Source organism: Emydura macquarii, unplaced genomic scaffold (genome assembly GCF_026122565.2).
Source record: "Emydura macquarii macquarii isolate MOO-44397 ecotype Brisbane River unplaced genomic scaffold, CSIRO-AGI_Emac_v2 contig_2422, whole genome shotgun sequence".
NCBI lineage: Eukaryota > Metazoa > Chordata > Testudines > Chelidae > Emydura > Emydura macquarii.
Genome location: NW_027132559.1, coordinates 6,069,502 through 6,094,886, shown reverse-complemented (window position 1 = coordinate 6,094,886; position 25,385 = coordinate 6,069,502). Strand labels below are relative to the sequence as shown.

The following is a 25,385-nucleotide window of genomic DNA, read 5'->3' as shown; positions in this document are numbered from 1 at the left end:
CTTAATTCGGTTTAATATAATTCATTTTAAGGTCATTTTAATTCTGAATGAGTGTGTCTCCACACAGGGGTTTAATGCAGTTTCACTAATCCACTTTACATTCACACCTTTAAATTAATTCGGATTAATTTTCCTGAGCGTCCCATGTACACAAGCCTGAAGTTTCAATAAACACTCCTCTTCCACTATGAAAAATAATTCATAACAGAAAGAAAAACGTGGCGAAATAAAGTCACGAGAGCCAATAGGTCTTCAGTGACTGGCACCCTCCCACCCACTACTGAGCTATTGGAAACCTAGCTCCCTAGCTTCTCTGGCACGCCCTTCCTGATTCCCATTATCCTATATGTTGCAAAGTAAAAAGCAATGGTTCCGACGAAGTGTCACACTGCCTGAAACAGGAAAAAAAAAAAAAAAAAAAAAAGTAAAACAGCAGTATTATTGCAGGACTTAGACTCCAAGAGTCTTAAAACAAGTAACATCTATGTTTCAAGACTGCTCCATTTTGCAATAACTAAACAACTGAAAAGTACTAACTTTAGGAAAGAATTTGTAGTACCACTTTTCTATTATTTGATTTTGTTCTTTACTTCACTATGTTACTTTGCTAATCCTATTGTATCTGAAATCACAAGATGATAATTTCTTTGGACAGTCACTTACCAAAGTCCATCATTACATGCATCTACCTTTTAAAACATTTATGAATATTTCAGCAATACTTACCTAACGCAGTGATGAGAACAAACAATTATTTATTATTAGTGCTTCTTATCCCCCTGCTAGCTGGTTAACTAAGACCATAATCTTAAAACTATCTATCTGGGACAAAACACTAGAAAAGACATGCAGACAATATTATTTATTTATCTGTAGTACGATAGTGCCCAGGAACTCTATTTGTGATCCAGGACCCCATTGTGCTAGGTGCTGTACAAACAGAATAATCCTGAGTAGCAAGAGAATTGACCAAGATGCTCCAATACATATTTTTGTTTAAGTAACGAATAGAATCATAGACATTTATGACTCAAAGGGATCTCGATAAGTCATCTACTCCAGCCCCCTGCACTGAGGCAGGACTAAGTATTGTCTAGGTCATCCCTGGCGGCTCTTTGTCTAACCTGTTCTTAAAAACCTTCAGTGACGGAGATTCAACATTAATAGCTGATATATCAGTACTTGTCAATCCAAAGCATACATTAATGAATTATAATTTGACATTTTCTATATTTATTAATAATTTTCATCAATGGATTTATCACTGAACAGGCAAATGTGCTGATTGCATTGCAAACCAATAATAAAACATGGCCTCATCTGTGTGACTTGATATAAAAACTGAAAAGGTAGCCTAGTAAGACTTATTAAAAATGTATTTCTTCATCTAACAGAAGCCAGGTAAAAGCAGATGAAAAGGCTCAAATGAAAATATACACCTATTCTATATTCTTCTGGTAATAGTTTACAGTAGTTTCACATACTGAATGATTACTTTAAAGGTGATTGTATGTTGAGCTGTGATACAACTGTTACTGTAAGGTACTGTAATAAATAAAGCTGTCTTCCATTACTTTCTAGCCAGTACAATGTGATTAAACTTCTAAAGTGTAATATTTTAATAGTCTCAAAAATAAAGACACACATATTACACAAGATATATGTATACTAAAAGTGAATAAAATCTGGACAATGTCTTCAACACAAGTATTGATATTTTAATTTTAAAATTAATGGAAGCAATAAACAGCAAGATTAAGATTTTTTTTTAACCTTACTGGAGTTAACAAAAGAACAAAACAAAGCTTCATCTATGATTTTCTTTCTTTCTTGTTGACACTAATGCCCTCCCAAAAAATAAAGCAAAGCATGTTTCTTACCTTCACCTACCATAGAAACACCTATCGACATTCCCATGAACTTGCTTTTGGTCCATATATGGGCATTCGCACACATTCTCTTCTGCTTGCATTCACAGTAAAAGCAAGATACTGGTGGGTGATGGGATACTTGCTCAGCTACAAACCTCAGCTTGTAGCACTCCGATTGGTCCTGGCCAAACTCCTTGGTTTGGTCCTTAGAAACTACAGAGGCACTGTTAGTTCTGAACGATTTCAGTTTGTCTTTAGGCACATCCCATGAGCAATGAAAGGATTCACCAATTATTGGGTTATAGGGTTTCTTGGCAACCGCACCCTTTCGGCCTTCATGAAAGGCTGTTAGATAATACTCCACAAAGCAGATAATTCTTTCCTCGGGAGTGGCTCCAGCTGCAATTGACAAAAACAGGTCTGGATGGGCCATGAAATTTGCATACATCTCCAGCAGGGATCTTTTCTCCAAAATAAACGTTGGAAGCACTACCTGTATTCAAAGCAGACAAAGGCAGATATGATTCCCCATGATTATACTACAGGGATAGTAAATAGTTAAGCCAGCTGCAATTTTAGCTGAGCCAAGCTTTATGAGAGCTGTTTCCCCCACTTCTGCCAGAGAGCAGTTTCTCTTGGCTTAATATGTGAATATTGAATCAAGGAAAAAATAGCAGTCTTGATAGCTGTACAAGCCTTTCCTATTTCATTATGGTTCTCAAGTGCAGACGAAGTGACATGGATCCTCTATTCCAATTGCTTGGATATTTCCCCTCTTCCCCCATTCAGCTAATAAACAACCGACTGTTCTTAGAAGTCTTCATTGTTTGAGAATGTGAAAACACATTTTAGTACAAGTTAATTGAATTCTGCCACCACACAAATCTGAGTTGAATTACTACTAAAAAAAAAATCAGACTTCCCAAACTCCCAGCCTAATGAACGTTTCAGAGGATGTTTCCAAATGGTAAGTGAGAACATATAACCCATGTTTACTGGATGATTGTAACAGGAATATTGTTTTGTTGGTACTAGTTTTACTGAAAACTATTAAGATGCACTGAAGAATAGCAGAGATTTGTGCAACACAAAATAATGTCTTCCTCCTCTACACAGGACTACACCAGCGAAGACAGTGAAGAGTTACAACTAACAGGGGAGACATACAATATATCATCTACAGGGCTTAAAGTGAACGGGAAGTGCCAGATGTGTCCTTGTCAGACAGACATTTTTCCAGGGTCTATCATCACTGACAGGGAATATGTTTGGAGCCACAGGAAAATTGGAAGCTAGGCTGTTGGAGGAGGAGTATTGATTATTCTTAGGAATACCTCTCAAGTGAATACATTTGTGATCTTCTTTCTACACTCATTCTGACAAGTGAATTTTAACTTTCCTCTCCTTTAAGTTCCGCCTTTCTCCATCACTCACCTCTTCTCAGTTCATCCTTTTGCCCTACTCCAAGAATCAGGCAAGGACAGAATGGTACCATCCCCACCTCGAATGTAAGGAATCTTGCTTTCCCCTCACTGTTATAAAATCAGACTCATGCATAGTTTAAGCCCTTTTATGAAAAAACATAATGGAAGCTGTCAAGTATTTATTTCCATTCAAATTATAAAATTACAATCAATTCACAAATATTTCTTTGAATGGATTCTCTCAATGACCCAAACCCACAATGCCATATGCTACTATACAATAGGTTAGCATTTAATAAGTGAATCAGAACGGCTGTTGTGCAGGCAGCAGAGACTGGTATTGTTGCAAAGTTACTGTTCATATCCAAGAAGAAGGAAGACAGCTGCACTGATGTAAAGGGCTTTGCTAATGTATTCATACTGTGAACAGTTCTGTATCTTTTATGTACCCCTTCATCGTTTTTGGCTGTTTTAAACATATCATGCGGAACCGATGCTATGTTTTTCTGCTGGGCCTGTACACCACTGGGGACTCTATCAGCAATACCTCTCCTACTGGACTTAGGCCCCAATCCTGCAACCTGATGCATGTATTTGGATCTCTGCACTTTGCATGGAGCCCTGCTGAAGCTGCATGACACATGCCTTATATCATATTGGCTTACCTATTCAAAATATTCAGTAATGAAAAATAGGGGGGAGGATGGGAGAGGGGTTGTTGTTTTTTAAATTTGATTCCAGTTTGAAGTGTAGTGGGAGAAGATCATCACAAACAATATAAAAACTGGTTTCACAGACTGAAAAATAACTAACATTTTAAAATATTCACTTTCAGCCCACGTATTTATTGTCCGGTATAATTCAAATAGCAATTCATCGTAGTTGCTACGTGCATCAGTGACTCAGATTATATAAAAAAATCTTTAGCTGGACATCTCAAAAAAATGTGTGCATCAAAAGGAGGTTGATAGCCTTAAAAACAAAAAGGGTGGGGGGGAGCCTTCATGTTCTTCAATCCCCAGGAAGTGTTAGTGATATTTCAACAACGTATTCATTACGTAGGGGCACAGGGGAAGATGGAGAGTGGGGGAAACTGTAGGAACACATTTCAGATGTTGCAGATTTTGTGATTACATTTTAAAGCTGCAATTATTACATCCAAGCTTGCTTGTCAACATCCTGGTGTTCATTTCCACGCTCTCCACAGCTGGATTTATCCTCTGGAGCCAGCTGCCCCACATAACTATGCCAGCATAACTGCTTAAACAGGCATAAAAAAATACTGGATACTTTCAATATCATTACAACTTCCAATTAAAAAATTTGAGAGAGAGAATTCCAACTCAAAATTCTGATTAAAAAAAAAAAAAAAAGTTTACAAGAAAGGACTTAAATTCCTATATAACCAGAAAGGCTCCCCAGCTAACAACAAAATAACTAAACAGTTTCAAAAATAAAATCTCTGAAGCTGAAAAAGGATTCAAATTTTTAAGCTTTCACTGAGTTATTTCATTGGGTTTTAAATCTATGTAACTTTTAAGAGTCCTAAAAATACCTGTAAAATGTTCTCTCTTATGAAATACAAAACTGTCTCATATATAGGTATTTAACACTACCATGCACTAATAAACAGTCCAAAACATTCTGGTCAATTTTTGGAGTTGACCCTCATTCTGAGAAATTAGCCTTAAACAGTTTATATAGTTCTTTCACAGAAACACATAGGAGAGGTGGGAAAGCTACTGTATCTCCCCTTCCTGTCAATGCACATTCTCCAAATATAGTAATAATGATCCATGCTCTAACTAAAGCAGCACAATTCTTTCCCCTTCCCCGGGAGACAATTCCACAACCTAACACAACTCATTGCCCAGAAATTTGTACAGAATTAGAGATGAGAATATTTACACTAGTAACTGGAACAGTCCCTGGCACTCTAGAAATTTTTACATTTGCATAAAAGGGCAAGGCTGTCTCTTCTTTCCCTTTGGGCGACACGGACGCAAAGAAAAAATTGCAGATCGGTTTAAATAGAATGAGTATTTTTGGGGAATGCAAGCTCAGGAAGCCTAAGTCATCTGCACTAAAGAATCCATGTAAAAGCACTAGAGGAATGACAGCTCTTGCTATCTCTTGGGGTTTCACAATTAGAAGAAAAAAGTCTAATAGATGTTCTGCTTTCCTCTTTGGGGATGGGGAGAATGGACTGACTCAGAATAGCATTACAGTCTGCCTATACAGGATTTTATGAACCCACAACACTTAATCCCATTTCAGGGTAGCCATGACCATGATCCTTTAAAAGCTTTGTTTAAAACTGTCACTAGATCCAAGTGCCAGTTGGAGAAAGTAAATGTGCGGCTTCTTAGGACCAAACGTATTTATTTCTTTTGCCACTGTTCGCTGTGAGGCAGGATGGACTGATTTAAACCAAAGCAATGATTTGAAATCAGCAAGCAGAAAACTTTAATTTAAGACAACAAGGTGGGTGAGATAATATCTTTAATTGGACCAACTTCTGTTGGTGAGAGACAAGCTTTTGAGCTTACACAGCGCTCTTCTTCAGGTCTGGGCCAGATCTTCCCAGCCCTTATAAAAGAGCTGTGTGTAAGCTCAGAAGCTGGTCTCTCTCATCAAACAGAAGCCATCAAACAGAATCCAATAAAATGATTACCTTATCCACCTTGCATCTTTAATATCCTGAGACTAATATGGCTACAACTCTGAAAACAAATTCAATTAATCAATTTTAATCTTATTTTGCATGTGTGCTTTTTAGTTATTTTCCTAAATAAAGGTTGATTCTCATTGGTTGTTAACAATTAAAACATTGATTTACAACTAAAAATAGCCTTTACTCTAAATTTGGTGCTTTTTGGTAACCAGAAGGATACATTATATCTATATATATTTATGTAAGCAATTACAAAGCTTAACTTTAATTATTCAAATTCTTAATTTTACACTTATTAGGTTAGAAAATGGTAATCAATGCATTTCTTATTTACTAGATGATCACACTTGTTATTTGTGCCATGCCCTATTTATACAGAAATTCAAAATGCTTTTTTTATTAAATAAAATTACCTTAAGTGTACTGGATACACAAGAAAAAGGGTTTTTCAAAAGATTCTCAACACATTTTTGCATTTAAAACTGATTTATTAAACAAAGGCAATATGACCTGTAGTTAGTGAATTGAACTGATTGAACTGAAGAGGAGGCAGGCTCAGAAGCTGCTGCAAAAGAGGGAGTGGGTCAGCATGGCAAGGTTGACTCATCCCCAGGGACCTGAAGGACTGGGAAGTTGAAAACGGGCAAACCCACCAAAAGAAGCTCCTTTTGCCCGGACCAGGCGGAGCAGCACCCACCCTCCCTCCTCTTGGAAGTGGCAAAATAGCAGGTTTGGTCAGGACCTGCTGTGAACATCATATTAATCGCTTCTTTCTCAGGGGATTGGGAAGACATTTTTCCCTCACCACCAGACTAGCCACTGTGGGGGTTGGAGGGGGGTTTCCCCCTTCCCCACAGCAGATTCGGGCGGGGGGGGGGGAGGAGGAGAGGAAGGAGGTGGTGCTTTGTTATGAGAAGGGAGTTGGGCTATGAAGTCACAACTCATTATGTGAATGTGGGGCAGATGTCCCAGTGCAGGTACGCCATGGGAAAGGGTACCGTGACCAGATGAATGGCTTGGTGAAGGACCTAAAAGGGTGGTGTTTGGTAAAGGAGTGGAACGGTGGGGAGGGGTTTCCAGGGCTCATGTGACTGGCACAACAGTGAGCCCACCCCTTAACCCTCACTCAAGGTGGGAATGGTAAAGTCCCAGCAAAGGGCTGGCTGGGGAGCAGGATGAAAAAAGCAGGGGGCTGGTGCAAGCTCCCGGGTAAATATTGAAATGATCATGGAGTTACCTTCATTGTATAGTTTTATCTGCCGGCTACTCCCAGACATTTAATAATAAAGTTGTGGCCCGATTAAAATCATACAGGGTCAGGGGGCAGGGCCAACGCTTAATTGATGGTAGGGCACTTGTACATAAAATCATATCAACTGTCTCCTGTCCTTCTTTCCATACAGTAGGACAAGAAAGCATTCTCTGTGCCTACAGAAGAAGCTACTGCTGTCAAAAGTTGGTTTAACACTTCAGCAAACCCTGGTTCCAGGAGCTTAGCCAGTGACAAGTCCTAGTTCAGTGGTTTGGCTTGCTTTAAAACTTGTAAGCAAATATGTACATCTTAATATTATTTTTGCATGTACATGATTATAAGAAGATTATAATACATTTAGGCCTTAACATAAATTGCCATAATTTCAAATTTAATTTTAAATCAGATTTTTTTTTTAAAAAATCATTTGATTTTTATTAAACAATCTGATTTAAATAAAAATCAGATTTCTTTTTCCAGTTAAAATAATTGATTTTTATCCATCTTGCTGTGAGACAGGACAATTGGGCTGCCATGTTACTGAAGGGAGTATCTGACACAGCTACTTCCCCCTGAGATGACAATTCACTGTTTTAAGAGGGATAGAAGCATTCCACTATTGAAACAAGTCATTGTAGAAGTAAAAAGAGGGCATTTGCATCCCATTCCTAAGCTTTCAAGACAGATGTAATTTGAAAAACAAGCAAAAAGTTGCTTAACATGGGAAAAGAAACTAGTGTGTTCTTCTATGATAAACGGATGTATTCGTTCTCTCCTGTGTTATGACATGACTTTGTTGCTGTATATGTTGTCAGCCATTTAGCAATAACTAGGAAGAGAGGGGAGGATACTAGGCACCTGTGGAATATGAAATGTGGCAGCACATCTCACTCCAGCAGGGAGCACGTCTGCAACACTAACGTGCTATTACTATTTTCTTAGGAAACTTGAGTCAGTTTGTATATAGCCACGGGCAATGCTGAAATACCAACATAACAAGAAACCAGTCCTTAGGAAAGGGAAAAGATGCCGTTTTCTTTGATATGGCTTATGAACTTAATGGATAAGTCTTTCAGGAGCAAATGCCACTAAGTGCTCAGAAGAGCACTCTTTGGCCATGTATGTATCACATGACAATTTCTAGCTTATGAAAGCAACTAAAGAAAAAGCCCTAGTAGAATAGGCACTGGGAAATTAAAAAATGATTAAAGCTAAACCCAAGTCATTTCAAACATCTTTTGATTGCAACATCCCCTCTGTCACACCTAGCTCCTGCAGACCCAAAAACTGACCAGTATCAAAGTTATCTAGGATTAGATTTCGAGAGGAACTGTTAAAAATGAAAAAAAGTACTATCACCAAATAAACTAGACTTTGTTTCTATACATTTTTAGGGATAAGGGTTGCCTCCCTGTATCAGTCAGCAGTCTAGACCTTTTAAAACAAAAAGAAAAAAACACCAATCAGTCAGTTCTTTTTTTTTTTTTTTTTTAATTCCCAAATGTTTAGAAGAATGACATGTGCCCGTGGTAACACAATGGTCTGACTGATACTCTTACTACCTGCATTCATGCATCACGCACACCTAAAAACACAATGTGTTTCTTATTCTTCATTCAGCATAAACATCTATACAGGCACACACTAACATTTTGCCAGTATTAAGGGCAGAAGCCTTTCATCAGTGTTCTCCAAAGTTCACCCAGTCCTCTGTAATACTCTGTCAATGTGATCTGAGAAGGTCAGAGCACAGATTTTTGTAACTTTTTTTTTTCTTAATAGTATTTACATTGTTACAAAAAACAAACCCACACTCAACAGTAAATTATTATCCTTTGGGGCAAAAAAAACCTAAGTATTTGATTCCCACATTGGATGACAAGTGTTTGATCAGAAAACTAGATATTAACATTCCCCTTGATATAGCTTCCATTTAATATTCCTCTCATTCACCTCATATTTTGTATCTGCGGAGTTTGTGTGGCAGCAGATAGAGGGAAGGGATTGGAAATCTACAGAGAAATCTGCCATCACCATTTCCTAAGAAGCTCAGAGCTAGCTTGATAGGTTAGACAAATAGTTTTACTGCTCCCTCAGGTGTTTTGTGGGGTGGTAAAACAATGCAAAACAAAACAAAACAAAAACCAACAAAAAACAAAAATACAAGTAGTATAGCAAGCCTGGATGTTTCTCTCACCTCTAAGAATTGACAACAGAAGTAATTCAGAAATTAAGTAGTGAAACTTTGGTTGTAGCAGAATAAAACATTACTTGCGCTACAGGTATCTGATATTATTTTTGCAATGGATTAAAGGACTTTTTAATCTTGAAGCTGTCTTTTTCATATTATTTTGTCTTATTATTTCAATCATTTTAGGAGAAGGAGGTATATGTGCAAGTACATAAGGACAAAATAACCCACACTGGGCAAATCCTTCATTTCAGAGAAAAATAATATAATGTACATTAATAAAAATCTGTTTAAGATGAAAAGGAAAGGAGAGCCAAGCCTTTTTGTATATTCACATGCCCTCAAGAAGAGCTGTCTTTCACAGTTACTCTACCATACCGACACAGCTCTCTGATCTTCACATACTGCTTTTATTGTGGAGGAAACAAGTCAAAATAAATTCATGTTACTTATTTCCCTTTTGACAAAAAAAGCTTTCTGAAAGGAAAGGGTACTCTATGCCATTAAAAAAAATTCTCTCAAAGTGCGTGTATCCACAAGAGAGAAAATCACTAGCGAGTGGAATAATAAATTATTAAGAAGAGGAAGTTCTCATTTTCAAACCCTCTACAAATTTTCCAACTCTGAAGGGTCTTAAAGAAAACCTCTCCAGTGACACCTCCTCCACAAGATTCCTTCTTTTAATATATCATTTATTTGAATGATTTCAGAACAAAGGAATACACAGAGTGTGCTAACTAGTAATACTAGTAACATGAAGAGCAGTTTTTCTCCTGAGGGGCCATAATTTTGTTACAGTAAATTGCCTAAAGTTTTCATGTGATCCAAAGGTATCTGAAACCAAAGTACTAATTTAACCCATCTTCTTTGTTCCTAAAATTGAAAACCTTTAATGCCCAGGGTTCACTTTGTCTTTTTAGATGCAGGTGAAGTGAAACTGACTATTGGCCTAATCCTGCATTCCTTAGTACTCCCATTGCTTTGATTGGTGTTTTGAGTGTACAGAGAATGAAGGATTTTGCCCTGAATGAGCAGTAAGAAAATGAGATAAGGCCCTGAACTTGCAAACATTTGTGCATGTGAGTAAATTTACTGACACGAGCAATCATACCAAGTCCAATGAGTCTACTCACACCAACACAGTTAAGAATGTGCAGAAGTACTGACAAAATGAGGGTCTTAAAGAGCAAGACAGAAATTTTATCATGGCCTCTATTCTGCTCCTGATGACTATAAAGGGACTAAAAGATTTGGCCAAATGAAACTGTGAGCTGCCCTATGGAAACAACATACCAAAATTCCAGATTTGTTTGGATTAAACCATCACCATCCCAAATGGAATGTGAGGTCTTGTTTTGAAGCCTATAGTTGAGTCTAATTTTCTATGACAAATACAAATCTGTAAAAGCTCCTGCACCGTTGCCTACAAACACACGTTTTCCTCTCCTTCATTTTCTGCAGCTCTTGCTGTTGTCATTTGACATGAAAAGCCTGCCAAAGAAAGCTGATCTCCCTCCATAATGCCTTGGGTTGGACCACGCTTTTTAAAAGAAGCAAATCTGTGAAAACTATCACCTAAGAGTTTGCAGAATAGCTTGGAATCTGAAACAAAATAGTTTGGGGAGGAAGAACTGATTTAGTAAGAAAGCAACTAAACAAAACAAAACGGATGCCGTGTGCATACCCTGGTTAGATCCATGCCGAGTTTGAGCTGTGAGATGAGATGAAGAATTATGCTGCGCTGATCTTCCATGACTCCTAAATCCTCCTCTTCATTATCTTCGGTATCTGTCATCTCATCTTCAGCTGGGATCAACTCAGGAGCTGAATGCTAAAATGAAACCAATCACCACACATCACCCTCTGGATAAACAAGTAGTAATATATGTCACGTCCTTATGCCTGCTTAAAAATAGCGGTGGCTCACAGAACCCAGGGGCCCTTTTATAAAAATCCCCTGGAGGCTGTACACAACGTTCATGTTTCAGTGGCAACAATGGGGATTCTTAGCATGTATTAATTTATAAATTATTATATAATATTTATACTGTAGTGGTGCCCCTCTTGCTGACTGGAACATTGTGCAGGGTTCTGACACCAGTATACAAAAGCAAAATGCCTTTGTCCAGCTCATTCTTTTCTTTACCTACTACACAGAAAGCACAGTTGAGAATCAGTATCCTCAAGAGAGGATCAATTTACTAAACCACTCGTGTAGATAAGTATCTTAAGAAATCATAATATTAAGGACTAACTTTACATGATTTTTCCCCTCATTCACTCCACTCCATTGCTCAACTCTGGAAATCATGGATCAAGTAGATTTTGAATAAAATGCTTATCAGCGCTAATTTGAGGATCATAGTCAAGAACTTTGCTATAAAATGGAGATAAAACTGGAGTCTAAAATGATATACTAATCGGAGGTATATACATTAATGTGCATGTTTCTGCTTATTATAGTGCTATGAATTCATGGTGTGGTGTTCAATATTTAGCTTGTTTGTGTTTAAAGCAATGGAGCGATAGTGTATCTGCTCATTTTCCAGATATACCAGTTGAGGATTAACAAAACAGAAAAATTATGCCACTTCCCTCCAAAGTATGTATGTGTATGATGGGAGAGGTAAGGAATATAGTAAATTCTACAACAGAACACTTTCTTGCCTCTAAAACTACAATATATTAATAAATAATGTCTGGGTGATAATTCTTTAACTCAGTTCTTTTAATATGGAATTCACTCCCCTTGGTGGTTCAGGAGATGTAGTCTAACAAGCTTCAGGGCCAGGACATGAATTATTTGAGTTTGCTTTTGTTCTTTTTTGTTTAAATTGCTAAAAAAATTACAAGACGGTTATTCTCATTTCTTGAGACAGCATCTATGTTTTTTTACTAACTATTGTGCATAGCTTTGTCTTATTTATATTTAATTTTGTAAAAAAAGAATATCACTGCTGCAGTGATAGTTGCTCTATTATACCGATCGATAAATAATTTTAAGGAATTACAAAAGACAGACAGGCTGTAATGATTTTTACAGCAAAGCCTAAACATTCCAAGTAAAAGAGAAAAACCAGACTCTGTTCTTTTAGTGTACACAGAATTGGGTTTTAAATCAATTTTCTCAGAAGACAGTCTATAATCATGTTAGAGGCAGAAATCCCTCAGGTAGCTAACAACATAAACATACACAAATCAGTTCTTGTTTACCAATATTCTACCGGCTAGTCACTATCGTGTATAGATGTTTCCATGATTCGGATCAGGCTTTTTTTTTTTTTTTTTAAATTGAATGCATGTTTAAACAGCTAGCCTCCAAAATTAAACGTTACTAGAAAAACTCTGAACTCAAATTAGTTATGTTATATTTCATCTGATGAAACACCACTAGAACAGAGCAATTTTAAAGGTTCTCTGTAACTACTCCATCTAGAAAATACAACTCCAAAGCTGGTGTGCTGTAACCTTAACAACTGTGCTTTTGAAAGGGCAGAACAACCACATCTCTCTAATCACAAAAATGTATAGCATGATAACCCACACACCCACTGCATTACTAATCAAGTAACACATGATTGACAAGTTCAGTTTTAGTATGTTAGCACCTAATCTGACAACACTGATTATATGTGATCTAATTCCTTAATCATATAGCAGAGGCAGAATGCTGAAGTCCTATGCTGGTATGAACATAACTGAATTTCAATTGGAGGGGCTGTGGAAAGGGGTCTTCATAAACTTACATTAGACGTTTCTATAGCAGGCTTGCCTTTCATCCAGCTTGACCTCATCAAGAGTTCTGTGCAACCGTTATCAGCACTGCTGCTCCTGCTGCCAGCTTGGTTAATGGCAAGCACGCTAGAGCTAGGATTAGTAATACTAAGAACAGGCAACAGACCCTCCTCTTCCCCTCCCCAACCCTTCCCCCTCCCCTCACTTTTTTTTAATTTCAACTGGGTTGGAAAGCGTGCTGATGTCAATCAGCTGCCTGCATTTCTAGTTGCATGACATTGAGATCTGTGGGTTTAATGGCAAATAGCTCCCAACTGGAAAGATGCTGCTCCTGTTTCCTGAAGGATATCCCAGTGAGCAGGTTCTGCTTGTATTTTTTAAAGTTTCTCCAAGCACACATGGGCAGGCAGCCTAGCAGGAGAAATCTACAACTCTTTCACTTGACAGACTAGCAGGTACCAAGCTCTCAAGGACCACCTGAAAACAAAAATGTAACTAAGCTTTCAGTTAATAGAATACCGACAGCCATGCAACCCTCAATTGTTGATGAAAAATTACTGACTAAACTGGGCAAGAGGTTAAATCACTGACAAAAATATATTGAGATTTTTCTTTTTCTTTTGAAAAGTATATATTCCCCCAGGTACACAGTTTCCAGATTTCCATTCTCCATAAATTCAAGTGTTATTAACCAAATATCAACTGGCTACTGTTACTTCTGTTGAAATTTAATGCAACAGTACAACACTGTAAAATTACATTTGCCTGATCATTGGGGTATTTTTTTTTACATGAACAAGCATTCTTCACTTTCACATCATTGTAAAGTTGAATGAGTAGATTTTTGAACCTGGGATTCTACATTTTGAATGGCAACTTTGCAAGGTACAATCCATAATCAATGCAATTTATAGTGTTATGTGAAATAAGTATATTATACTTAATATTGAACAGCACTGTAAGCCCTGTATATATTGGAAACCACTTCAAGCCAGGACTGCTGCTGCACCGCAGCATCTCTAGTTTCGGCACCCCTGTGCCTCTTCACACCACGTATGCAGAGACAGACTACAGTTTTCAGTAAAAATGAAGAGTCCCTAACTTTGTAAACTGTCCTAAAACTAAAGTGTGTCAGTATTAGCCTTTTATCCAGAATGCACAGTAATGCAATCATGGAACTATTTTAGTTTTCCACTCCTTTTAACTCTTTGTCAATGAAGGTTAAAAACCCAGCCAGACACCTTCCATTTTCATTACAGGAAGTGAACTGCAATCCTTTTCAGTGAAATAAGCCATATCCTTTAAATACTGTTTTCTAAGTCTAAGTAAATTGCCTGTTAAGTGCTTTGAGCACACAGAAGACTTTTTAAGTAAATGCACAAATGAAATTTCTCCAAAAAAGTACTTGGTGAAGCTGTCACCAGACTCTAGGGCATATGTGCATGTAGCCACAAAACGAAAATATGTTGCATCAACAAAATGTTAACTAATATCCAGTACAACTTTTTATTCTTTATCTTCCAACAAAACAAATACAATTCAGTATAAAAATAAGAATTAACCATTCAGCTAAGCACAAAAGATTATGGCTATTGATTATCCTTTTAAATGGCAGCTTCTCTAAATAATTAGAGCAAAGTGATCAATTTGCAATTATATTTTACAGGAAATAAATGAATTGTGAGAGCACTAACATGCTCTATATTTGATCTTCAATCAGATTTTCCAGTGGACAAGACAACATCAACCCCCATAATTTTCAAAGTATACATTAAAGTTATTGAGCTGCTCAGCTAAAAATCCATACAGCTGACAACTTAGGGAAAATATTAAAACAGTGAACAGTGCTTGATCAGTACCACTGTTAGAGTGAGGTACAACAGCCTTTCTATTAGAAGTGCATGTGTCTAGGAAGATCTAACCTAACTCAAAAAAGGCAAGTCAAAGCTTACAGTACTGGGATAAGATATTACAGAGAATTTGCCCTTCCCAAAAAATGTCTAGAAGATACGTGAAAAAAATAAGGTTATTTCTAGCAATCCTATTTAAGGTTTAAAGCTTATTTCTTTAATTTCAAAGTAACAGAGTACTTTTTAGATCTCCATCAATATTAGGATCTTTTAGGTTCAATTGTAGGAGATTTATGAAAATGAACTCTTCTGAAGCGGAATCATTTTAAAACAGTCCATTTAATTAAAAAAGGGATTGTTTCATTTAGAGATGCCATCTGTTAAAGACAAGGAATTGATGTTATAACTAATAGACTATCAAGAAACATCAATTCCCTTTCTAAGAGATTAAATCAGTTAGTAAAAATACTTTCAGAGAAGTAGAGTGTCTACAAAAAAAAATTAGGAAGAGTGCATTTTCACTGGTGGTAAAAAAATCCATATAACCAATTGCAGAGTTTCTATAAGAGGGGAAACCTCATTAAACCTCCACTCAGGGCTGGATTAACACAGGGGTTTTAGGGGCTGCAGCCCAGGGCTTAGGAGGGGCCCACAAAAATAAATCCATAATTATCTATGCAGGGGAGCCGAAGGATGCCCCGTGCCGGGATGGCGCGCCGGGAGCTCCAGGCTCGGTGGCGAATAATCAGTCACACGAGGCTGGGGGTGAGGGATGTGCACGCTGCAACTGGAGCCGCCCCGAGGCCATGTGACCTCCACACCCCCCTCCCTGGCCGAGCCACTCAGGCTGAGCTGCGGTGCCGCCGGGCGATCCGGCGTTCCCGGGATTGAGGGCGCGCGGTGCGGGGAGCTGCCGCTGGCTCCCAGCCTGCGAGTGCTGTGCCCGGCGGCAGGATGGCTAGAGCGCCCCCACGAGGAGGGGCTGCGGGCAGCGCGGCGCTGAGCCAGCACATGGAGCCGGCTTCCCCCCCCTCCCCCGCACCTTGCAGCTGCCAAAAAAAAACCCACAACAAAACCTTTCCTGCGCCTCTGATTTCCCTCAATCCCCGGCGGCTGGAGGGGAGCGGGGAACCCTTGCGGGGGATGGAGCCCGGGCTAGGGCGTGGTGAGCCCCGAGCGTGCCCCGGCCCCTGTCGTCCCAATCGGCCTGGCGCCGGGGGTTCCTGTCCATGAGCCTGCGCTGGCTACCTGCTCCCCGCTCCCGCCGCGCTCCCTTTGCTGGCCTCTCGCCTTCCTGGCCCGCTGAAAAGGAGCGAATCTTGCAGAAGGTCCAAAAAGGAAGAGCGGAAAGTCGGGCTGTGGCTCTGGTCTGGAGCAGGAGCGAACGGCCCCCGGGCAGGGTCTGGGGGAAGAACCTCCCTGCTGGGGGCTGCGCAGTAAAGTCCCGGGAGAGGTGAGGGAGCGGGTCTGGCTGACCCCCCTCCCCCCCCTCGCGGGCACAGCCCTGGGAAAGCGCCTGTCTTGCCCTGGGCGTGGGAAAACACAAATAAAGAGCAGGGACGAGGAGAGAAAAGACTTGGATACAGGGGTCCCGCAAAATATAATAGTCCCGGGCCTACAGGAGAGTTAATCCGGCCCTGCCTCCACTCCCCCTCCCCCCCCAAAAAAAGATACCCCCAAAAAACCCAACTCTTTCAACACATCTGGATTTTTCAAATTCTGATGGCCATCTCATAACTGAATTTTATAAGTGGTTAGTTTTTTTGGAGTAATGGTCTCTGGACCAAATTTTCAAACGTGGGCTCCCAAACTGTACATGCTGATTTTTTTTTAAAAAAAGAATAAATTGGATAACTGTACTATGAAACATGACAGAGTCCTTCGGGTTTTGTTTTTTGTTTTTTTTTGGCAGTACAATATTGTAACAAAATAAGGGCAATGCACATTTAAGGCTACATATCACTGGTTCTCAACCTATTTACCATTGTGGGCTGCATAAGCAGCTGTGTAGGGGTCATGGGAGCCACATCCACACAATATATAACATATACTTCCTGTACATCACTGTAAGTCACTTAAAAACTAGCCCAAAACTAGCCCCATCTATTTATTGAAACAAAGGGCTTTTTCTGTTAACACACTGGTCTATACAGGTGTGGCTGAGTGTGAGAGCACGTGTATGAGAACAAGTGAGTGTAGGTAGGTGAAAGTTGTGTGAAACAGATGGGAAGTGGGTGAGAGAGAGAGCCAGTGTGTGAGAATCATGGGAGATAGACAGCACCAGTGTCCATAATATACAATCCTGAAGGGGGCAGGGGGTGGAGTGAATCCCTGGGGCATTGTCCAGGCCAGAGAAGGTCACTGCTGTAGAGAGGACCACAGCCCCGTAGCAGAGATTGCACAAGAGGAGGGAGCGGGCTCCCCCCCACCCTGCCTGCTGTGCCTGCACACGTCTCTCGATACCTGCTCCCAGACAGTCAGGGGCAGGGGTGATCCTACCCACCGAGACATAGGGGACCCTAGCTCCCACCTGCTCCAGCTCTCACCCCAGAGACGGGACCTTCCAGGGCAGCCTCTTGCTCTGGCTGGGAGCTCTGGGTCCAGACATGGCCAGCAGGCAACAGGCAGGCAGGTGCTGTGTGCTACACACAGCCCAGGGTACGCTGCAGCCCGGACTATGCTCATCTCCCCCCCACCCCCAGAGGCAACACATAGCTGTGGTAAGTCCTGCTCAGTGCTTGCCTCCCCCCACCCTTTTTGACTGGACTCCTAACAACCCTAGAACACATTGTGTCCCCTGCATGAGGGCAGAGGAAGCAGGAGGCTGCCAGCTGAGCTCCTCCCCTGCCACAGGGGGCTGCTTTGCTTTACCTGCTGGCAGGCAGCACTTCAGCAGGGCTGCATGGCACCATCTCCCCCTCAGCCAGCCCCACCCCCTGCCAGCAACAAACTTTGAATTTTTTTGGGGGGGGGGCACACAGCTGGGTGCTAATTGGGCCACCAGCACCCCAGAATCTGCAAGTTAAGAATCATTGCTGTATATGCTGAGACTTCATATTAAAGTAAGGAGACAACTGTCCTTGCTACATCTGGACCACTTTCTTCAGTTCTGGGCACTTCTTTACTGGAAAGATATAGACAAACTACAGCAAATTCCAAGGAGAACATCAAATGATTAAGAGGACTGAAGGACTGCCTTATGAGGAAAAACTGAAAGAGCTAAGTACGGATGACTTAGCCAAATAATAAGTGAGGAAAGAAAAGAAGAACAAGTATTTGAAGGGTATAAATGGTAAGTATGAAGAAAATTTAGCATGGCACAAGGGAATAAAATAAGGAGCAATAGGCTTAAACTAACAGAAGCAAAGTTTAAGTTAACTATTGTGATTTCTTGACAGTAAAATACATTAGAATTTTAAGTAATTTCCCAAGGTAAGTAGACTCAAGGGATGAGGCATCCACATTTAAAACTAGATTGGGAAATGCACTAGAAAATATACTGTAGTGAACACTCATTCATGGAGAAGGATGGACTAAATTACTCTCAGGTTTTGTCTACACTGGGAAATTACATCTTGTTCAATACAAGGTTAAACACAACTTATCGTACAATGTAGGCAAGGACTGCCATGTTGAATGTTGACTCAACTGGTCGTAGCTAGTCTCAATCAGTAAACCATAAATCAATGTAGACAAATAGTCTTTTACATCTCTAATTTCTCATTCTGAATTTAAGACTCACTTTGTCCACAATAAAGATTTGCCTGTATCATTCAACACTTGCATATGTGACAGCGATTAAAACTCACAGGCCAGATTCTTGGCGGACAGGCCACAGAACTAAGCCAGTTTACATTAACTGAGAAATTAGCCCCATACATTTGTCACCACCATCCGTGCCAGAATTAGATTCCTTTTTATACAATATCACTAACAGTACCTTTAGACCTATCAATTAACAAACTATTACTTCTCAATGGGTTTGTCACTAACTGCCTATGCATCTTTGTTAGTGATTTGTCAGCTTCTTTTCTTTTCTTGTCTGTATTTATACCTTCCAACCATTTAATCATATTCATTACCTACTGCAGCATGTGCATGATGAGATAATATCCATCAACGTACTGTACCCTTATTGACAGAGATGAGTGAGCTAACCTATCATTTGAGTCTCAGATGTAGCTTGCTCAGTAGGATCAATTTAGTAAACTGTATTATGTAAGAACTAGCTTGTCAGGGGTAGTAAAGGAAAAAAAAATCCAGAAAGACTGATCACAAACTGAAATTGCCTCTCAATATTAGCAACCCCCCACATCTCAAACCTATCCTACAGCCACAAGTTACAGTATTACCACCACCATCCAAGGCATACAATTCTCCTACCGGAGTGCTAGCAATTTAAATCACTGATTTTAATCATGATTTAAATCAGCAAACAGAAAACCTTAATTTAAATTGATTTTAAACACATTTTGCATTTGTACTTTTTAGTTATTTTCCTAAAGAAAAGTTGATTCTCATTAGTTGGTAACCATTAAAACATGTTGATTTGCAACCAAGTATACTCTAAATTTGGTGCTTTTTTGCTAACCAGAACAGTGACATAGCTACGCGTGGGCCTGGGTGGGCCATGGCCTGCTCACTATGAAAGCAGGCCCACCCAATCAGATTTTAAGCAATTCATCCCAGTTTTTATCAGTTTCTGTTTCACTTGTGACACAAGGCTTGTGCCCACCCATGTCAACCACAGACCCTGCCAAAAAAATCAGTTCTGGCTACGTCCCTAAATCAGGTGGTTACATTACATCTATACACATTTAACAAAGTAGATAGCTTAACTTTCATTTAATCAGATCCTTAAATTATACTATTTTCAGTAGGTTTGAAAATGGTGAATGATGAATTTCTTATTTACTTGATGATGATTAATTTTTACTTGCAATTTGTGTCAAGCTCCATTTGGAGACACATTCAAATTCAATTAAAATGCATCAGAACAGATTTTTTATTAAACAAACTACCTTAGGTGTGCTGGATGCATAAGAATAGCCATATTGGGTGAGACCAACAGTCCATCTAGCCCAGTATTCTGTCTTCTAATAGTAGGCAATGTCAGGTGCATCAAAGGGAATGAACAGAACAGATTTATTTTTGAAAAACAAACCTGTAGTTAAATGCAAAAAATCCAATTTAAACAGAAAAAAAATGATTTTTTTTTTTTTAAAGTTGTTGATTTTTATCCACCTGGTCTCCTTCCCTGAAAAAGTGCTTCTGTTCTTCTGTAGACATACAAATTTAAGGTTTATTCACAGGGTAGTGAGCAGAGCCATGTGGGATATAACAAGTATCTCTCACATAAGCCTTTTTCATCTCAACAAAATTTCAAATAAAATGGAACATAACTCTCTTCTAAAAATAATGATAGCTGGTTAGAGGAAAGAAGAAAGGGAAGGAGCAGGAAGAATAGTGCTACATGGAACTCAGACCAATTACTCCAAGCTTGACCACTGACCTCCATTCTGATGCAGCCCACCTGGGCTCCTGTCCTTGTAACCTTTTGATCTGTCACAGGAAGGCAGAAAGAGAAGAGTAGACTAGGGGGTAAAATTTTCCAAATTGACTAAAGAATTTAGGAGCCTAGATTTGGTCATGCACTTTCAATGAGACATCAACTCTCAAGTGCCCAAGTCGCTTCTGAAAATGAGACTCGGGAACATTTGCCATCAAGAGCTCGTGGAGGCTACAGGCCTACAGCAAAGTTTTCACAGCCCACATATCCTGCCTTCACCATAAAAAGGTCTCCTCAAGGAGACGGAGTAAGGTAGGTGACTCAATTGATACTTTTAAATCTCCAGTGATATATAAGGGCTGATTGTTTATATCACCATGGCTTCCCTCCTTGCATACACCATTTGCCATACCTAATAAGAGGGCAATTTTTCAGCAGAAAGATTATTTTTCAAAACTGAATAGTAAAAAAGAGCTACCCTGAAGAGTTTCTTTATAAAAAACTTTTTTCTGGAGTTTAATCATAGGCTTGACTTGTTATATGAGAGTCAAAATTGAACTTGACCTTTTTTAACAATGGTTAATATTAAGCAGCCAACAGAATAACTGGGCTGGGGGAAATTGTAATTTTAAAAAAAAGTAAAGTTACTATTTACAAACAAAGAATGAAGGTATGAAATCTGTAGTCGGGAGTCTTGGTTCAAGACAGACAGCCTGATTTTCTTCTTACTTATATCAAAATAAATTAGAAGTCCACTGAAGGATTCACAGGTGTAAGAAGAATCAGATCCAATGGTTTGGTACATAAGAAACATGAGCATGTAAAAATGTTCAGAAGTCTAATTCAAATTATTGAAATTCCTGAAAATATAGGAGGTATAAGAAGTATGGGTTGGATGAATGGACTATAAAATGGATAGAGAGCTGGCTAGATCATCGGGCTCAACAGGTAGTGATCAATGGCTCCATGTCTAGCTGGCAGCCAGTAATAAGCGGAGTGCCCCAGGGGTTGGTCCTGGGGCCGGTTTTGTTCAACATCTTCATTAATGATCTGGAGACTGGGGTAGATTGCACCCTCAACAACTTTGCAGATGACACTAAGCTAGGGGGAGTGGTAGATACCCTGGAAGATAGGGATAGGATACAGAGTGAACTAGACAAATTGGAGGACTGGGCCAAAAGAAATCTGATGAGGTTCAACAAGTGCAGAGTCCTGCACTTAGGACGGAAGAATCCCATGCACAGCTACAGACTGGGGACCGACGGGCTATGCAGCAGTTCTGCTGAAAAGGACCTGGGGGTTACAGTGGATAAGAAGCTGGATATGAGTCAGCGGTGTGCCCTGGTTGTCAAGAAGGCTAATGGCATATTGGGCTGCATTAGCAGAAGCACTGCCAGCAGATCGAGGGAAGTGATTATGCCCCTCTATTTGGCATTGGTGAGGCCACATTTGGAGTAGTGGGTCCAGTTTTGGGCCCCCCACTACAAAAAGGATGTGGACAAGTTGGAGAGAGTCCAGCGGAGGGCAACAAAATTATTAGGGGGCTAGAGCACAAGACTTATGAAGAGAGACTGAGGGAAGTAGGCTTGTTTAGTCTGCAAAAGAGAAGAATGAGGGGGGATTTGATAGCAGCCTTTCACTATCTGAAAGGAGGTTCCAGGGAGGATGGAGCTAGACTGTTCTCAATGGTAGTAGATGACAGAACAAGGAGCAATGGTCTCAAGTTGCAGTGGGGGAGGTCTAGGTTGGATATTAGGAAAAGTTTTTCCACTAGGAGGGTGGTGAAGCACTGGAATGGGTTACCTAGGGAGGTGGTGGAATCTCCATCTTTAGAGGTTTTTAAGCTGCAGCTTGACAAAGCCCTGGCTGGGATGATTTAGCTGAGGTTAGTCCTGCTTTGAGCAGAGGGTTGGACTAGATGACCTCCTGAGGTCCCGTCCAACTCTAATATTCTATGATTCTATGACGTGTTTAACTTCCTATAATTTTATTGCTTTTATTTAGTTTTGATAAATGTGACTCTTCTCCAGCTAGAAACATTTTCCTATTTAAATAAATTCTTTACCAAATATTCTAACCATCTAGCATTACTTTTTCCATTAGAACTATAACTAACGCTAGGTTCATTTTGGGAACATGAATAAGTCATGACATATATATGGTAACAATGTCACAAGATTAAAAAAAATTTCAGATGGTCCTTCCGGTGGAGTTTCAGTTATTAGAATATTTTCTTAAATTCTATTTCTGGCCAAATACAGATGACTGTTTCATTTTTTATATTTCTACATTATATTACATTTGAGAGAATTTCCCTATAAATGAAATGTTTATGACATGTCTAGAATGTTCTCTTTACTGTTGAGTTTATTATTCCCATTTGGTAATTTGAGGGCTTCAGTACAAGCCAATAAATTCTTAAGAAAATAATCCTAAAAATTCTTAAATCTTAAACATTATGTGGACAAAATTTCCACATTTTGTAATTTTGCTGAAATTATAAAGTCTCACTTAAAGTTAATTTTTTACAAAATCCCTCTTGGATTTACTCATCAGAAGCAGCCCATATTTTAAATTTTAGTACTTCTAGTCATAAAAGCAGACTGGCATGTATATATTAGGCATTCAAAGAAAAATAAACATATCACTAGAGGATAGATGTAGTTTCCAATCTCTTCCTTTCCTTGCCTGCAAAAGAAGGCTACCCAACATCAGAAGGCAAAGAACCAAAGTTAGGTTTTCAGTATCTTGATATTAACAAAAGTGTTAATGAAAATGTTTTCTGACTTTTTCTTTAACAGGGAAATCAAGTGTTCATGAAACATGCATCAGTGACAGCTCTTGGGACTTTTATACACAGAACAAGTACAGAAAGAGCAAGCTTTTCTTACCTACACTGACAACATGACTTCACTACTAAATGTGGTTACATCAGATCAAGGTTAAGTAACACAGTAACACAAGCAAGACCAGGTCTACACTTACCTGGAAAATCAGCAGCAGTCGACAGGAGTTATGCAAGCTACCCAGAGTAGCTTGCGTAACTTCTGTCGACTTCCATAACTCCTTTTGTGCGCTGCGCCACTTGAGGGGTGGTTTTAATGCAAATTTGTCACCGTCAGTGAAGACATACCCCAAGTGATGATAGAAGTGATGAGGGAAAGGATCAACAAGGAACACTTGTGATTCTTGTGAGGGATGTAGTATATCTGGTACGAGACATAAGAAGCCTATCTTCTATGCGTCAATGTAATCTGATGTAATCTATCTTTGCAATTCTTCAAAGAAAAATTGGTGGGAATTCATACATACAGTCAGGGCCAGTTTTACACCTTATGTGCCCGTAGGCACAACATTTTCAGCGCCCCCCACTGCCTACAGCTGACCTTCGTGTTTTCCATGCAGGGGGGTGGCAACAGGGAGAAAGAGGCTGTGACGACCAGCTCAGCCAGCTCCAGGCAGGGGGAACATACTCACCACTGGGCTCTGGCTTCCAGCCTGGTCAGGGGGCAGGGTCTCAGGGGAAAGAGGAGGGGCAGGGCGACAGAGCCCCAAGAGAGAGGAGGATGAGCAAGGGGTGGCGCCAGCATTCCAGTGCTCGTGCAGAGCTCCACATTGGCAGGGACTCCTGGGCACGGGTCCCATTGGCCCATGCGGTAATCCGCCACTGTTTAGATGGCCCTAGAACTCCAGCAAGCCTAGTAAGATGACCAGATAGCAAGTGTGAAAAATCAGGATGAGTGGGGAGTAATATATAAGAAAAAGTGCCCATATAAGAAAAAGCCCTGAATATCAGGACAGTCCTTATAAAATCAGGACATCTTAGTCAACCTAGCCCCTAAGCAGATGCCTACTGTGCCTAATTGGAAATCCAGCCCTGCATACAGTAATTATTTGAATTTTCTTTTTAGAAAAAATTCATGATCCTAAGGGCTTTTTTATAAACTTCTCTCACACTCTCAAAGGACAAAAATTCTCAGTAAGTAGATCTGTACATTTCAGCCCTTTCATACCAAGTTGTCCTACAACAAGACCAACCACTTCTCTCATCTAACCAGAAACACCCTCTATCAACTGCCTTGTGAAGAAAGATGGGGGGCCATGCCATGTACCCTGGTGGTCAAATTTGTACTCTGATGGACCGAAGGGAAAGTAAAATTCGGAGTGCAATCTCCTCACAGAAAGCAACCAGTCACCAGCCTTTCCTGTTCAAACAGCAGCTGTACATTCAAAAGCCTCTGCTGACTGCAGTTGTAGCAGTATCACATGAGGAAAGATACCATTTCTGAGAAAGTAAAATCCTAAACCATTTAAAGCTTTACAGTTTAAAAAACACTTTTAATCTCCACCCAGAATCTGATAGGCAGCCAGTGCGGACTACAGAGCACTAGTGTAATGTACTCCTGACATGAAGCACCGTTTAATAAGCAGGCAGCCACATTCTGCACAAACTTGTATTTTCGAGCATTCTCAAGGCATAGCCAAAGATGCCTCCCCTCCTTCCCTCCTTCCCCCAGTCCCTCTACCCCATCTCTTCAATAATGGGTGCCCCCCCCAAACTCTCTCCAGCCCCTTCCTCAATTCATCCCTTCAGACTGGTGCTGCTCCCCAGCATAGAATCGCCCACTACCACCCTTTACTGGGCACATGTGGCCTGCGGGGGAGAGGCTGCTGCTGTTCTGAGGGAATGGGATGCCGAGCCAATAACTCCTGTTGAAGGCCTAGTGCCAGCAAAGTGCAGTGAGAGAAGTGGGGAGGTCTGCCCATAGGGACCAGTAGATCAGGGATTCCTGCTTCTACTTCCTTCACCCCACACCACCCCAAAAATGCCAGACCCTTGGGGAGACCTCAGAGCCTGAGAAGAGGGAATTCACACTCG

The 25,385-nt window shown here is 40.0% G+C and overlaps 1 protein-coding gene across 3 annotated transcripts in view; it reads right to left on the bottom strand.

The window, feature by feature from the left end:
* OSBPL10 (oxysterol binding protein like 10) overlaps positions 1 to 25,385 on the bottom strand; it is a 168,805-nt gene that overhangs the window by 22,366 nt on the left and 121,054 nt on the right. For all 3 annotated transcript variants that reach the window (XM_067561842.1, XM_067561844.1, XM_067561843.1), the window contains 2 exons: positions 11,097 to 11,243; positions 1,881 to 2,364 (listed from right to left, as the gene is read on the bottom strand). In XM_067561842.1, the coding sequence (XP_067417943.1) occupies positions 1,881 to 2,364; positions 11,097 to 11,243 (631 nt within the window). The remainder of the gene's footprint in view (positions 1 to 1,880; positions 2,365 to 11,096; positions 11,244 to 25,385) is intronic.